The sequence below is a fragment of the Protomyctophum parallelum genome (assembly GCF_964188405.1).
Source record: "Protomyctophum parallelum genome assembly, chromosome: 5".
Taxonomy (NCBI): Eukaryota; Metazoa; Chordata; class Actinopteri; order Myctophiformes; family Myctophidae; genus Protomyctophum; species Protomyctophum parallelum.
This window is the reverse complement of record NC_139702.1, coordinates 15,727,872-15,745,464: the sequence shown is the minus strand read 5'-3', so window position 1 is coordinate 15,745,464 and position 17,593 is coordinate 15,727,872. Positions and strand designations below refer to the sequence as shown.

Here is a 17,593-nt window from a genome sequence, read left to right as displayed (position 1 = left end):
GGGTATAAACTATACTAAACTAGACTATAGATGAGAAGGATATACTCACTCAGCTCACTCAGCTCCGACTCTACATGAAACATGATGAATAAGGTTAGTTTAATTTAATTTAATAAATCCCGTTTAAATATTATGTTCTACTGTTTTATATATAATATAACATTATGTTCCTACACTGTGGTTTTATAAATATAACATCATGTTCTACTGTGGACTCACCTGGCAGGTCAGAGTGCTCCCCTGGTGGCCAGGTGATGAATGACACGATGGAGAAGCAAAGAACACAAAATATGAAAAGCAATGAATGGACACAAAACATTGTGGTGTGGTGTGTGTTGAGTTGTGTTGTTTGTTAAGGTGTTGTGTGTTGTTTTGTGTTAATGTGTCAGAGCAGCTGATGACAAAACACAAAGAAATATGATGAAACCTTAAACTTAATACACCTAATAGATACATGAAAAATAAAATAAACCTAATAGAATGAACAAATCAAGCAATGCATGGATTAAAGCACCTCTACGTTTGATCCTAGTCTCGTGTAGCTGAGATGATTTATATTTATATTAGGATAAATGTACGTGACGGTAAAGACGAAACAGAAGTAGGGAGGAGGCTCCACTTCTGCTTTATATTTTACTCATGATCAGAGCTTCCGTTGCTCCAGACTGTATGACGGAAGCATTTATATTTTACTCATGATCAGAGCTTCCGTTGCTCCAGACTGTATGACGGAAGCATTTATATTTTACTCATGATCAAAGCTTCCGTTGCACCAGACTGTATGACGGAAGCATTTATATTTTACTCATGATCAGAGCTTCCGTTGCTCCAGACTGTATGACGGAAGCATTTATATTTTACTCATGATCAGAGCTTCCATTGCTCCAGACTGTATGACGGAAGCATTTATATTTTACTCATGATCAAAGCTTCCGTTGCTCCAGACTGTATGACGGAAGCATTTATATTTTACTCATGATCAGAGCTTCCGTCGCTCCAGACTGTATGACGGAAGCATTTATATTTTACTCATGATCAAAGCTTCCGTTGCTCTAGACTGTATGACGGAAGCATTTATATTTTACTCATGATCAGAGCTTCCGTTGCTCCAGACTGTATGACGGAAGCATTTATATTTTACTCATGATCAAAGCTTCAGTTGCTCCAGACTGTATGACGGAAGCATTTATATATATTGTATATATTTTTTGTTCATACCGTAATCTGATGTTATAATAGTCTATAAGTGACCAATATGGGTTAGCGTTTCTGTTTATAATGAGGATGTAATGTGTAACAGTGACCACTAGGGGTCAGAGTTTCTCACCTATCTGCCCCGTGGCGATGACATTCTGGTATTTGGGGTGCTGATTGACAGTCAGACACAGGATGTCGTCCGTGTGCTCCAGGTAGAAACTCTGAGTTCCTGTTCGGGACAGGAAACAGGAAACAGGAGATGACTTGACCTGTCAGAGTATGTGTAGTCTCGTGTAGCCAAACAACTCCACAATCTCCGAATTATATATAGAGTCTGGACCTACAGCCCCATGAGCTGGTCCTAAAGCCCCATGAGTCTGGACCTACAGCCCCATGAGCTGGTCCTACAGCCCCATGAGTCTGGACCTACAGCCCCATGAGCTGGTCCTACAGCCCCATGAGCTGGACCTACAGCCCCATGAGCTGGACCTACAGCCCCATGAGCTGGACCTACAGCCCCATGAGCTGGACCTACAGCCCCATGAGCTGGACCTACAGCCCCATGAGCTGGACCTACAGCCCCATGAGCTGGACCTACAGCCCCATGAGCTGGACCTACAGCCCCATGAGCTGGACCTACAGCCCCATGAGTCTGGACCTACAGCCCCATGAGCTGGTCCTACAGCCCCATGAGCTGGACCTACAGCCCCATGAGCTGGACCTACAGCCCCATGAGCTGAGTAAGGAATGCTATATAGACTCTGGACCTACAGCCCCATGAGCTGAGTAAGGAATGCTATATAGAGTCTGGACCTACAGCCCCATGAGCTGAGTAAGGAATGCTATATAGAGTCTGGACCTACAGCCCATGAGCTGAGTAAGGAAGCTGCCATTTCCGTTCACAAAATATTTTAACACAAATATTTGCACTTTGAGCACAGAGCACTTTATGATTCTAGTTTCTTACGGTGAGCGAGTCTTTTTCTGTCAAAGTTTCCCTTATGTTTTTGAGACCGTAGTCAAGTTTGGAAAAAAGGACGAAAAAAAGAACAGTTTTCTCAGTGCTTCAACACAAATATTTAAAAATATCTTTACATTCTATTTTTGTTGTATATGCTTAGATGTTTTCTATTCATATTAGAAAAAAAATGTGCGCGACTGTAAAGACGAAACGGAAGTGGCGAGGAGGCTCCATACTTCCGCTTTATAGTTTACTCACGGCAGCTCTTCCATTGCTCCAGACTGTACGATGAAGCATTTATAGTTTACTCACGGCAGCTCTTCCATTGCTCCAGACTGTACGATGAAGCATTTATAGTTTACTCACGGCAGCTCTTCCATTGCTCCAGACTAAATGTGTTACTGTTTACGACAGCCAGTAAGCCTGCCCACCCTGTAGACTGTCTCTGATTGGCTTACCCTGAAATCTGGCCCTACGTTAGCCAATCAATGACCTCTTCTGCCACGTGCTTTTATCAAGTTAGGGTGTATCAAGCCATGTGGCCTCAGAGGCTAGTATGACTGCACAAACGAAACTGTAAACACAGAGAGCGCTCTCTCTCTCTGCACTGCAGTCAGCAGCACAGAGACGCCTGTATGATACTCACGGAGCTGCGAGACTTTTCACTGATCACATAAGTTGACATAACGCCATAACGCGGGTAACGCTCGCACAATAACTATAAGGCCGTTATGGAATGGGGAAATGTAAAGCGTTAGGTTACAAGTTACTGCAAATAGTAGTTACGTTATGTAACGTAACGCGATGTAAGGGCGTTAGTCACAACACTGCTGATTTCTGATCGTCTGCACCTTTGTTAAATTGACGCGCGCACACACACACACACACACACACTCTCCTCTCTTTCTCTGTCGCTGTAATTAATTAGTCATGACCACAGCAGCAGCAGTGATGTCACAGCGATGTCACAGTGATATTAGCCTACCAGAGGACAGGTTGTGCATGATGACAGCAGCAGCGGTGTGGTAGATGATGTCGGCTCCATCGTTGAGGTAGTGAAGGTTGTTACGACAGTCGAACCCTCTGTAGCCGAACACGTGTTCTAGAACCAGCTCCTACACACGCACACACACACACGCACGCACACAGGCACGCAAGCAACGCACACAGGCACGCACACACACACACACACGCACGCAGGCACACAGGCACACACGTGCGCACACAGGCACGCAGGCAGGCAGGCACGCATTTACGCACACACACAGGCACACACGCAGGCACGCACGCAGGCAGGCAGGCACGCACGCACGCACGCACATACATATGGACACACCCAGTAGAAAATAAGACAAGGGACACATTAAGTTTACTGTAAAGATACTCTGAGTGCGTGTGTGTACAGTATGTGCGTGCATGTGAGTATGTGAGTATGTGAGTGCGTGTGTGTTTGCGTGCGTGCGTCACTAACCTCCACTACTTTCTTCTTCTTGCTAACATTGTTCTTCAGCAGTTTGTCTGGCAGTGGCGCCGCCCTGCTGACAGGAGGCCTGTAAACACACATTATCAGCCAATCAGGAGAGTGCAATCACAACACATGACAGGTCACATGACAGGTCACATGACAGGTCACATGACAGGTCACATCTCACACAGACAGAATAGAAAGGTTCTCGGCCCCGCCCCTCTCCCATTGTTTATATTGTGTTTTAGGATCCAAGATGGCCGCAGCACCAGGAGGGGGTGGGGCCTTACTGGGCTGCGTTCACACATTCAAGACGCCTGTCTTGTGTCTGTCTTGTGTCTGTGTTTAACCCATTTTGTGCGGGAACCCCTTTTGGTGTTAGCATCATGTTATGCTTTAGCTATTGAAAAATAGCAGATCTACAAGCTGATAGCGCGCCACCGAGTGGCGCGCTACGAGTTTGTAGGTCTGCTATTTTTGAAAAATCGAAGAACGACTGACATTTTTTTAATCTGATCTCAGATGGTCAGAATGGGTTAATCAGACCAGTGTGTGTCCAGTGGAAACCTCGTATGAATCTGATCTCAGGTCAGAATGGGTTAACACAATATAAACAATGGGAGAGGGGTGGGGCCGAGAAAGGCCCTTATTCTGGAGAAATACTATAGGCCCCTCCCACTAATTTCGCTAGCCAATTACAATTCCGTTCATGATTTGTGTCATTTTTTGTAAAAATCCCACTAAATTCGGAACCGAACGATACGGACTATCACCATCCGGCCACTCTACCCCTGAGCCAACGCCGACCCGCGTGTGAATGTGTGCGTGCCTGTGCGTGTCTGCGTGCGTGCCTGTGTGTGTGTGTGTGTGTGTGTGCGTGCGTGTGTGTACCTCTCTTCCACAGGGACCTCTTTGACCTGCAGGTGGGGTTTGGTTCCGCTCATGTTTCTGATGTTAGCAGAATAGACCTTAGACACGTAATCTACTGCCTTCTCCCTGGCCACGTCACTGTCATAACCTGGAGGAGAGGAGAGGAGAGGAGAGGACCCATTGGGTTTAATGCATGGAGAGGAGAGGAGAGGAGAGGAGAGGAGAGGAGAGGAGAGGAGAGGAGAGGAGAGGAGAGGAGAGGAGAGGAGAGGAGAGGAGAGGAGAGGAGAGGAGTTTAATACATGGAGAGGAGAGGAGAGGAGAGGAGAGGAGAGGAGAGGAGAGGAGAGGAGAGGAGAGGAGAGGAGAGGAGAGGAGAGGAGAGGAGAGGAGAGGAGAGGAGAGGAGAGGAGAGGAGAGGAGAGGAGAAGACCCATTGGGTTTAATACATGGAGAGGAGAGAAGAGGAGAGGAGAGGAGAGGAGAGGAGAGGAGAGGAGAGGAGAGGAGAGGAGAGGAGAGGAGAGGAGAGGAGAGGAGAGGACGTCACCTCCATCTTCCTCGTCGTCATCGTCACTCTCCTGGCTGTCCTCAGCCTTGGCGTCTCGGTGGGCGTCGGCCTCTCGGCTCCAGATCATCAGCGCCGTGTCGGCCCCGCCCACCGTCAGCAGCAGAGCGTCGTCATTGGTCCATCTGACGTTGGAGACGTTGGCGCTGTGGCCCACGTACTTCTTAAACTTACTGAACACGCCCTGCACACGCACACGCGCGCACACGCGCACACACACACACACACACACACACACACACACACACACACACACACTCACGCACACACAAACACACACACACAGACACACATAGAAGAGAAGAGAGGAGAGTCCGCACACAGGTTTGCTCCAATAAGGTGTTTGCTTTTTATTCAAAACACCATAAATAAGACACAACGTTTCGGCCGTGAACGGCCTTCATCCGGTGATAAGATGTCTTTACTCTGAAAAGCCCCGCCTTCCGGAACTGAGTTATAGTGCAGTACCAGTCTTACCCTATAGGGGTATATAGTTATAGTGTAGTACCAGTCTTACCCTACAGGGGGTATATAGTTATAGTGCAGTACCAGTCTTACCCTATAGGGGGTATATAGTTATAGTGTAGTACCAGTCTTACCCTATAGGGGGTATATAGTTATAGTGTAGTACCAGTCTTACCCTATAGGGGTATATAGTTATAGTGTAGTACCAGTCTTACCCTATAGGGGTATATAGTTATAGTGCAGTACCAGTCTTACCCTATAGGGGTATATAGTTATAGTGCAGTACCAGTCTTACCCTACAGGGGGTATATAGTTATAGTGTAGTACCAGTCTTACCCTACAGGGGGTATATAGTTATAGTGTAGTACCAGTCTTACCCTACAGGGGGTATATAGTTATAGTGTAGTACCAGTCTTACCCTATAGGGGTATATAGTTATAGTGTAGTACCAGTCTTACCCTATAGGGGGTATATAGTTATAGTGTAGTACCAGTCTTACCCTATAGGGGTATATAGTTATAGTGTAGTACCAGTCTTACCCTATAGGGGTATATAGTTATAGTGCAGTACCAGTCTTACCCTATAGGGGGTATATAGTTATAGTGTAGTACCAGTCTTACCCTATAGGGGGTATATAGTTATAGTGCAGTACCAGTCTTACCCTATAGGGGTATATAGTTATAGTGTAGTACCAGTCTTACCCTATAGGGGGTATATAGTTATAGTGTAGTACCAGTCTTACCCTATAGGGGGTATATAGTTATAGTGCAGTACCAGTCTTACCCTATAGGGGTATATAGTTATAGTGCAGTACCAGTCTTACCCTACAGGGGGTATATATAGTTACAGTGCAGTACCAGTCTTACCCTACAGGGGTAGCTGAAGAGCTTGACGAAGCCGAAGTCGTCCCCGGTGGCCAGGAGCTTCCTGTCTCTCGTCAGAGAGGCGGAGTTAACGAAGCTGAGGGCGGGCCAGATGCCCTCACAGGTCGGCCCGAGGACCGAGGTCCAGGTGGCCCAGTCCACCTTCTCCAGCTGCACGGAGGAACGCACGCACACACAGAGACACGCACGCACGCACACACACACACACACACACACACACACACACACACACACACACACACACACACACACACACACACACACACACACACACACACACACAGGATGAATATTTTCACCATGAAACTTCCACCAGTTGACGAAGACAATGATTAGGTTTTAATTGCATTTAAATATGCTAATTAGGCATTATATGTAAAAAATCACACCCGTGTGAAGGGAAGTGATGGGCGCTATTATATATCAAAGTCTAACTCATGTCGATTAGGTGATGTAATGGTGACGTGAAACAAGCGGCGACTAAACAAACATTCAATTATCTTTATTGTAACTCTTTCAGCGCCACCTGGTGGTCACCAGTTTAGGCTTTGAGTGCCAATTCTCCCATTATAAAGAAAGAAATTATATTATGCATGTAATGTGCATGTCATCACCTGTACACCAGATTAGAGGAATTTTCAAAATATGGATGAAAATATATATATATTTTTTTTAAAGAATTCCCAAGGGAAGACGTCTTGACGCCCGTCTTGACGCCCGTGGCATCCATTACTTAGTATTCAATTAGACGTCTTGACGTTTATGGCTACTAAACAGTAATGTTGGTGTGTTTGGGGACAAGATGACCTACATTTTTCCTTCATTGTCATTGGCTGGGTTTCCCAAAGGACACCATGCATGGTTCTACACTGTAAACATAGATATTCTGTGTGGTTCTACACTGTAAACATAGATATTCTGTGGTTCTTCACTGTGAACATAGATATTCTGTGTGGTTCTACACTGTGAACATAGATATTCTGTGTGGTTCTACACTGTGAACATAGATATTCTTCACTGTGAACATAGATATTCTGTGTGGTTCTTCACTGTGAACATAGATATTCTGTGGTTCTTCACTGTGAACATAGATATTCTGTGTGGTTCTACACTGTGAACATAGATATTCTGTGTGGTTCTACACTGTGAACATAGATATTCTTCACTGTGAACATAGATATTCTGTGTGGTTCTTCACTGTGAACATAGATATTCTGTGTGGTTCTACACTGTGAACATAGATATTCTGTGTGGTTCTTCACTGTGAACATAGATATTCTGTGGTTCTTCACTGTGAACATAGATATTCTGTGTGGTTCTTCACTGTGAACATAGATATTCTGTGTGGTTCTACACTGTGAACATAGATATTCTGTGTGGTTCTTCACTGTGAACATAGATATTCTGTGTGGTTCTACACTGTGAACATAGATATTCTGTGTGGTTCTACACTGTGAACATAGATATTCTGTGTGGTTCTACACTGTGAACATAGATATTCTGTGTGGTTCTTCACTGTGAACATAGATATTCTGTGTGGTTCTACACTGTGAACATAGATATTCTGTGGTTCTACACTGTGAACATAGATATTCTGTGTGGTTCTTCACTGTGAACATAGATATTCTGTGTGGTTCTACTCTGTGAACATAGATATTCTGTGGTTCTTCACTGTGAACATAGATATTCTGTGTGGTTCTACACTGTGAACATAGATATTCTGTGTGGTTCTTCACTGTGAACATAGATATTCTGTGGTTCTTCACTGTGAACATAGATATTCTGTGTGGTTATTCACTGTGAACATAGATATTCTGTGTGGTTCTACTCTGTGAACATAGATATTCTGTGGTTCTTCACTGTGAACATAGATATTCTACACTGTGAACATAGATATTCTGTGTGGTTCTACACTGTGAACATAGATATTCTGTGTGGTTCTTCACTGTGAACATAGATATTCTGTGTGGTTCTTCACTGTGAACATAGATATTCTTCACTGTGAACATAGATATTCTGTGTGGTTCTACACTGTGAACATAGATATTCTGTGTGGTTCTACACTGTGAACATAGATATTCTGTGGTTCTACACTGTGAACATAGATATTCTGTGTGGTTCTACACTGTGAACATATATATTCTGTGTGGTTCTACACTGTGAACATAGATATTCTGTGGTTCTACACTGTGAACATAGATATTCTGTGTGGTTCTACACTGTGAACATAGATATTCTGTGTGGTTCTACACTGTGAACATAGATATTCTGTGTGGTTCTACACTGTGAACATATATATTCTGTGGTTCTACACTGTGAACATAGATATTCTGTGTGGTTCTTCACTGTGAACATAGATATTCTGTGTGGTTCTACACTGTGAACATAGATATTCTGTGTGGTTCTACACTGTGAACATAGATATTCTGTGTGGTTCTTCACTGTGAACATAGATATTCTGTGTGGTTCTACACTGTGAACATAGATATTCTGTGGTTCTACACTGTGAACATAGATATTCTGTGTGGTTCTACACTGTGAACATAGATATTCTGTGTGGTTCTACACTGTGAACATAGATATTCTGTGGTTCTTCACTGTGAACATAGATATTCTGTGTGGTTCTACACTGTGAACATAGATATTCTGTGGTTCTTCACTGTGAACATAGATATTCTGTGTGGTTCTACACTGTGAACATAGATATTCTGTGTGGTTATTCACTGTGAACATAGATATTCTGTGTGGTTCTTCACTGTGAACATAGATATTCTGTGTGGTTCTACACTGTGAACATAGATATTCTGTGTGGTTCTACACTGTGAACATAGATATTCTGTGTGGTTCTACACTGTGAACATAGATATTCTGTGTGGTTCTTCACTGTGAACATAGATATTCTGTGTGGTTCTTCACTGTGAACATAGATATTCTGTGTGGTTCTTCACTGTGAACATAGATATTCTGTGTGGTTCTTCACTGTGAACATAGATATTCTGTGTGGTTCTTCACTGTGAACATAGATATTCTGTGTGGTTCTACACTGTGAACATAGATATTCTGTGTGGTTCTTCACTGTGAACATAGATATTCTGTGTGGTTCTACACTGTGAACATAGATATTCTGTGTGGTTCTACACTGTGAACATAGATATTCTGTGGTTCTTCACTGTGAACATAGATATTCTGTGTGGTTCTACTACACTGTGAACATAGATATTCTGTGTGGTTCTACACTGTGAACATAGATATTCTGTGGTTCTTCACTGTGAACATAGATATTCTGTGTGGTTCTACACTGTGAACATAGATATTCTGTGGTTCTTCACTGTGAACATAGATATTCTGTGGTTCTACACTGTGAACATAGATATTCTGTGTGGTTCTACACTGTGAACATAGATATTCTGTGGTTCTTCACTGTGAACATAGATATTCTGTGTGGTTCTACTACACTGTGAACATAGATATTCTGTGTGGTTCTTCACTGTGAACATAGATATTCTACACTGTGAACATAGATATTCTGTGTGGTTCTACACTGTGAACATAGATATTCTACACTGTGAACATAGATATTCTGTGTGGTTCTACACTGTGAACATAGATATTCTACACTGTGAACATAGATATTCTACACTGTGAACATAGATATTCTGTGCATAGATGTGCCACACAATGGCAGAACGACACGCATACTGCCTGCACATGATGCCCTTTGGGAAACCCTCTGATGTTTACATGGTTACCTCGGTAACGCTTATGGTCTGCTTCCTGTTTACAATGGTTACCTCGGTAACGCTGATGGTCTGCTTCCTGCCTCGCGGAGCCTCGAAGAACAGCTGTTCTCTGTTTCCTGTGTTCACCTGCAGCAGTTTACCTGTTAGAACAGAAACTACAGCGTTAACCCCGTGTTCACCTGCAGCAGTTTACCTGTTAGAACAGAAACTACAGCGTTAACCCCGTGTTCACCTACAGCAGTTTACCTGTTAGAACAGAAACTACAGCGTTAACCCCGTGTTCACCTGCAGCAGTTTACCTGGAGAACAGAAACTACAGCGTTAACCCTGTGTTCACCTGCAGCAGTTTACCTGGAGAACAGAAACTTCAGCGTTAACCCCGTGTTCACCTGCAGCAGTTTACCTGGCTCGTAGCGCGCCACCGAGTGGCGCGCTACGAGCTTGTAGGTCTGCTATTTTTTGAAAAATCGAAGAACGACTGACATAGAAACACAGCTTTTTCAGATAACTGTCAGGATGTAGAAGAACATTTTTAGAATCTGATCTCAGTTCAGAATGGGTTAAACCATTTAGGCCTGACGTCGACATTTAAAAAAAAAATCTTCTGAATCCTCCAGTTTATCTGAAATTATTATTTTCACAATCTTTCAAAAATAGCAGACCTACAAGCTCGTAGCGCGCCACTCGGTGGCCTAAGCAACGGACCGGATGTGACAAAACACCACGAGGCGATCGACAGCAACGGGAGGTCTGATTAATTCTAGCGACGGGACCGCGGTGGATCCGTCTGACACAGGATCTCTGCTTAGAGTTAGACAGAATTATTTAGATTATCATTATTATTCACGTTTTAAGATTTTCGGTCTCGTCGGCTAAACACACACACACACGCACACGCACACGCACAAACACACACACACACACACACACACACACACACACACACACACACACACACACACACACACACACACACACACACACACACACACACACACACACACACACACACACACACACACACACCTCTCTGGTCCCAGTCCAGGTGTGTGATGTAACTGGTCGCTCCTCGGCACACGCCCACTCTCTTACTGGTCAGAACGTTGTAGATGTCAACAAACGAGTCATGTGACCCCACCGCCAAGTACCTCCCCGTGTCTGAGAGAGAGAGAGAGAGAGAGAGAGAGAGAGAGAGAGAGAGTGAGAGAGAGAGAGAGAGAGAGAGAGAGAGAGTTTTTGATTGATTGATTGAAATATTTGTGAGTGGACGACCCAATTAAGCATTAGGCCTACACTTGTTTACAACAGGGTCCACCTTGTTCAATTCATCAAAACATTTAGAGACGTACAAATAGACACTTCTATATAGTTAAAGAACAGAACAGGATTCATCATAAAGGAAGCAAAAAGGGAAAATAAACATATACAGTGAGGGAAAGGGGGGGGGGCGGAGAGAGAGAGAGAGAGAGAGAGAGAGAGAGAGAGAGAGAGAGAGAGAGAGAGAGAGACAGAGAGAGAGAGAGAGAGAGAGACAGTTATTGAAGTTTACAGTGTTCTCCTTCATCCTACTGGGAATTATTAACGGAAAACTGGCTTTTCTTGCGGTTCTGTGGTCTACAGATCTTTTCTTGAGGTTCTGTGGTCTACAGTTCTTTTCTTGGTCTTATGTTCTAATAATAATAATAATAATAATCCACATGGATGTCTGCATGCTTACTGTATGTTCTTCATTAGTTTGCAGCGTTTTTTAGACACCATAGTTCTGGTCTGTAAGCAACGCCAAAGGAGGACTTGCAACGTGGTTCAATTGTAACACACGCCATTTATAAACATTATAATGGAATATTTGAAGAATAGCAGATCTACAAGCTCACAGGTGCTTGTAGGTCTGCTATTTTTTGAAAAATCGTGAAAATACGGCATAAATCTTTGAATACATATATTCTTTCAGAAGACTTTATCTATTATTTCGACGTCAGGCTTAAATGTGTTAATTTCCTTTGCGTATTTTGGGGGTGTGAACATTCCTTCACTGTATTTACATCGTGTGCTTTCGATATATATATATTATATATATATATATATATATTTTATCCCACGATTTTGCAACCCAGTTTTTTTTCACCCGGTGCCAATTATCTAATGTAATCCTTGGCGCTACACTTCCTCTGCCAATCTCATGCTTCCTTCTATGCATGAGGAGTCCAAGCTGTTTATTTTCACCTGACAGGGGGGAGTTTACCCGGCCGGACGTAGCGTGTGGAAAGAACACAGTTCCTTTCCCCCTCCATCCATACAGAGTGTATTCTAAATCAGTTTAGGGTTGTATAACATTGTACAACTCAATCAATCAAACGCTTTATCTGTTTTTGTGTGTTCAATGTATTTTCCCATTGAACTGACTCAAACGCCCACACTGGTACACCCGGTAATATTTAATAATTCCCTTATGTTTGATACATTTTCTTATCACATCCATGGTATGAAAATGAGTTGCTTCAATGAAATATAATTGATTCAATGAATAATAAAAATAAAAAAAATAGAATTTTGCTGCCAAAAATTAAAACCAGCAGCAGGGGGCAGCATTGTGTTACCTTTAGAGAAGCTGATGTCAGAGATGAGCTCCCTCCGGTGGTGAAACGTCACCATGTCCTCCAGGGTGTGTTACCTTTAGAGAAGCTGATGTCAGAGATGAGCTCCCTCCGGTGGTGAAACGTCACCATGTCCTCCAGGGTGTGTTACCTTTAGAGAAGCTGATGTCAGAGATGAGCTCCCTCCGGTGGTGAAATGTCACCATGTCCTCCAGGGTGTGTTACCTTTAGAGAAGCTGATGTCAGAGATGAGCTCCCTCCGGTGGTGAAACGTCACCATGTCCTCCAGGGTGTCGGCGTTGACGACCAGGAAGGAGCCGTCGTTCAAACCCACGGCCAGAGCCTTACCGTCTGGAGAGAACGCACAGCACCGCCCCCCTGAGAGACACGCACACACACACACACTTGTATTTGTTACCTACTTAGGACCCGATGTTATTGCTTACCTCGTTAGGACCACACTTTCTAGACATAGTAGAAACATATAAACTACACTCCTGAATGTGGAATGTGAATGGCTCTTATGAGTTTAATCATCTATATAGAATGAATCACCCGTTTTTAATGTGATACAAATAAAAACAGCTTTAGTTTACTTAATCACAATCAAGTAAGTACCAATTTGTGTTTTTATTCAATCCTCCATATGTATTTCGTCTTAGGGGGGAAATAAACATACTGCAAAATCTCCATGGCCATATCGATTTTTCCGTTTTCTCGATTTTTCCGTTTTCTCGATTTTGCCGTTTTCTCGATTTTTCAGTTTTCTCGATTTTTCCGTTTTCTCGATTTTTCCGTTTTCTCGATTTTTCCGTTTTCTCGATTTATCCGTTTTCTCGATTTTTCCGTTTTCTCGATTTTTCCGTTTTCCGTTCTCTCGATTTTTCCGTTTTCCGTTCTCTCGATTTTTCCGTTTTCCGTTTTCTCAATTTTTCCGTTTTCTCGGTTTTTTCGTTTTCCATTTTCTCGATTTTTCGAGAAAACTGAAAAATCGAGAAAATGGAAAAATCGAGAAAACGGAAAGAAACATAGCTTTTTCAGAAAACTGTCAGGATGTAGAAGACATTTATAGAATCTGATCTCAGGTCAGAATGTGTTAACGTCCACAGTTGGCGGACAGACAGACAGACAGACAGACAGACCTTTCTTCAGTTTCCTGACCGCCACCATGCGGTGGTTGATTGACAGCTCCCAGATGCGTAGCGTCTTGTCGTCGCTCACCGTGGCGCAGACAGGAAGTAGAGGATGAGCTGCCAGACCCCACACCTCGCCCTCCATGTGACCCTGAACACGCGCACACACACGCACACACACACGTACATGAATCAATTTACATTGAGGTGGAGTTTTCAGCGGTTAACAAACAAAAACTAAAATCAAAACATTCTGTCAGATTCAACACTGCTCTGACGCTGCATCCCGATGACCTCACACACACTGCAGCATCCCGATGACTTCACACACACTGCAGCATCCCGATGACCTCACACACACTGCTGCATCCCGATGACCTCACACACACTGCAGCATCCCGATGACTTCACACACACTGCAGCATCCCGATGACCTCACACACACTGCTGCATCCCGATGACCTCACACACACTGCAGCATCCCGATGACTTCACACACACTGCAGCATCCCGATGACCTCACACACACTGCAGCATCCCGATGACCTCACACACACTGCAGCATCCCGATGACCTCACACACACTGCGGCGCATCCCGATGACCTCACACACACTGCGGCGCATCCCGATGACCTCACACACACTGCCGCATCCCGATGACCTCACACACACTGCAGCATACCGATGACCTCACACACACTGCGGCGCATCCCGATGACCTCATACACACTACGGCATCCCGATGACCTCACACACCAAACATGATTGGTTTATAAGCACAAGGAAAATGACATGGGTTATTGCATAAAAGACAAACACTGTTTTCTTATTTGTATCTTGGTAATGCTGTGAGGACTATTCATGTGAATACAGTACAACTAAGTGCCTTTATGGAGAGAAAGCATTGTATAATTTTGGTGATGTGTATTGTTGTTGGATAATACTGCACTGTATTTAGTGGAAATACTGGGAAGGAATTTCTGTGTTAAATGTGTTCAAATGGCCAAGCCAATATATTCTTGATAGCCTAAGACATTGAATATATGAAGTGATTGTTATGTCCTATCATTTTGATATTTGAAATGGAGAGAATAAATCCAGCAGCGAAAAGAGCGACATATAAACAGAGCCTGTTGTCTTTTCTTATACATTCTACAGACTCTGGTTACCCGCCCTCTGACCCCTAGCGGAGGCGGGCAACATAGCCTTGCCGAGCCATGAGGCCCATAGGGGCAGGAGCCTATCTCCTGTTTCTGTAGCCATGAGGCCCATAGGGCAGGAGCCTATCTCCTGTTTCTGTAGCCATGAGGTCCATAGGGCAGGAGCCTATCTCCTGTTTCTGTAGCCATGAGGCAGCTTGATGTACAAGTACACCCCCTGGACATGACGCTAGTATGTCGCAGGGACTTACCCCCAATCCAACCAATACAACCCTTGATGCTGAGTGTCAAGCAGGGAGGCACTGGGTCCCATTTTTAGAGTCTTTGGTATGACCCGTCAGGGCAGACACAAGGTCACTGAGCTGGTTATATTAAGGGCGCGTTCGGAAAATGCGCACCGGGAATGTGGTCAGTTTGTTGAGTGTGGTGGGCGGTGACGTCACAGAGTGCGTTCAGTGTGCCTAATTTACGAACGACCACAGCTGTGACACATTCACATGAATCACACCGGACGACCCCAGCTTCAGGGTAGGGTCGCTCAGTGGACGACCCCAGCTTTAGGGTAGGGTCGCTCAGTGCGGGGCACTCTGCACACCCGGTGCGCCGCGCACTGGACGACAACGCACCAAGTGCACTGAATAAACGAACGACAAGAGAGCACACCAGTGCGTTCAGGGCGCATTTCCGAACGCGCCCTATATCAAGGGCGACTGTGGCTCAAGAGGTAGAGCAGGTCGTCCAATGATCATGGGTCGGCGGATCGAATCCCGGCTCCTCCTGTCTACATGTCGAAGTGTCCTTGGGCAAGACACTGAACCCCAAATTGCTCCCGATGTGCTGGTTGGTACCTTGCATGGCTTCCGCCGCAATCGGTGTATGAATGTGTGTGTGAATGGGTGAATGTAATGCACAATCTATGTAAAGCGCTTTGGATAAAGTCGCTATATAAATGCACCATTTACCATTTACCATTTTATCAGTATTCTGATATTAACCTGAGGGCCACATTAAGTGAAGGTGGGGGCCGCATGTGGCCCCAGGGCCGCCAGTTGCCCACCTCTATAGGGTCAATAGGTCATACTTGGACCAATAGGGTCATAGGTCAATGGGTCATAAGGTCATACCTGGACCAATAGGGTCATAGGTCATACCTGGACCAATAGCTTCATAGGTCATAAGGTCATACCTGGATCAATAGGGTCATAGGTCAATAGGTCATAGGTCATACCTGGACCAATAGGGTCATAGGTCAATAGGTCATAGGTCATACCTGGACCAATAGTGTCATAGGTCAATAGGTCATACCTGGACCAATAGGGTCATAGGTCAATAGGTCAATAGGTCATACCTGGACCAATAGCTTCATAGGTCATAAGGTCATACCTGGACCAATAGGGTCATAGGTCAATAGGTCATAAGGTCATACCTGGACCAATAGCGTCATGGGTCCAGTCTTGTCAATCTCCAGTATTTCTCCGTTCTTGGTTCCCACCAGGATGTGACCGTGACCCAACGTGATCGCTCTGATGGACGGGTTGTCTTCTAGGAGGAGACCTGGTGGCACACCAACGCACACACGCAGGCACGCACACGCACGCACACACACACACAGGCAGGCACGCACGCACACACGCAGGCACGCAGGCAGGCACGCACACGCACGCACGCACACACGCAGGCACGCACGCACACAGGCACGCACGCACACACACGCGCACACAGGCAGGCAGGCACGCACACACACAGGCAGGCACACACACACACACAGAGAGAGAGAGAGAGACAGACCTTTAGATGAAGAAAGAGACAGATCCCGTGCAGCCCAGAGCATGGGTCGATTTCCACATATAGACAGACAGACAGACAGACAGACAGACAGACAGACAGACAGACAGACAGACAGACAGACAGACAGACAGACAGACAGACAGACAGACAGACAGACAGACAGACAGACAGATACCTTTGGAGGAGGGCGACAGGGCAGACCTCTTGATAGCGTAGGTTTTCAGACATCGGTCGAACGCATCGTCCCAGAGCTCCACGATGCCGTCCTTACCGCCGGTCACAAACCCCTGAACATGAATGACATTACTCCTTTAATAAACCCTGAACATGAATGAAACAATACTCTTGAAATAACCCCTGAACATGAAAGACAACATTACTCGTTTAATAAACCCTGAACATGAATGAAACAATACTCTTGTAATAACCCCTGAACATGAATGAAACAATAATCCTGTAATAAACCCTGAACATGAATGACAACATTACTCCTTTAATAAACCCCTGAACATGAATAACAACAATACTCCTGTAATAAACCCCTGAACATGAATGACAACATTACTCCTTTAATAAACCCTGACCATGAATGACAACATTACTCCTTTAATAAACCCTGAACATGAATGACAACATTACTCCTTTAATAAACCCCTGGACATGAATGAAAAGTAAAACATGGATTTAAAAAAATAATCCAAAATGAGTTAATAGCACAGCAAGACTCCAGACATACTAGAGCATGTCTGACAAAAGTATCAAAGCTT

General features: G+C 44.5%; 1 protein-coding gene across 1 annotated transcript in view; it reads right to left on the bottom strand.

Annotated features, from left to right (window-relative positions):
* LOC310858631 (echinoderm microtubule-associated protein-like 6) overlaps nucleotides 1–17,593 on the bottom strand; it is a gene marked incomplete at its 5' end in the record, with an annotated part of 64,486 nt that overhangs the window by 16,197 nt on the left and 30,696 nt on the right. Inside the window, 12 exon segments of the mRNA XM_083764824.1 lie at nucleotides 1,328–1,426; nucleotides 3,144–3,273; nucleotides 3,630–3,708; nucleotides 4,515–4,641; nucleotides 5,044–5,245; nucleotides 6,393–6,560; nucleotides 10,202–10,290; nucleotides 11,177–11,308; nucleotides 12,970–13,122; nucleotides 13,887–14,028; nucleotides 16,465–16,592; nucleotides 17,002–17,113. Of these exon segments, the coding sequence (XP_083620950.1) occupies nucleotides 1,328–1,426; nucleotides 3,144–3,273; nucleotides 3,630–3,708; nucleotides 4,515–4,641; nucleotides 5,044–5,245; nucleotides 6,393–6,560; nucleotides 10,202–10,290; nucleotides 11,177–11,308; nucleotides 12,970–13,122; nucleotides 13,887–14,028; nucleotides 16,465–16,592; nucleotides 17,002–17,113 (1,561 nt within the window).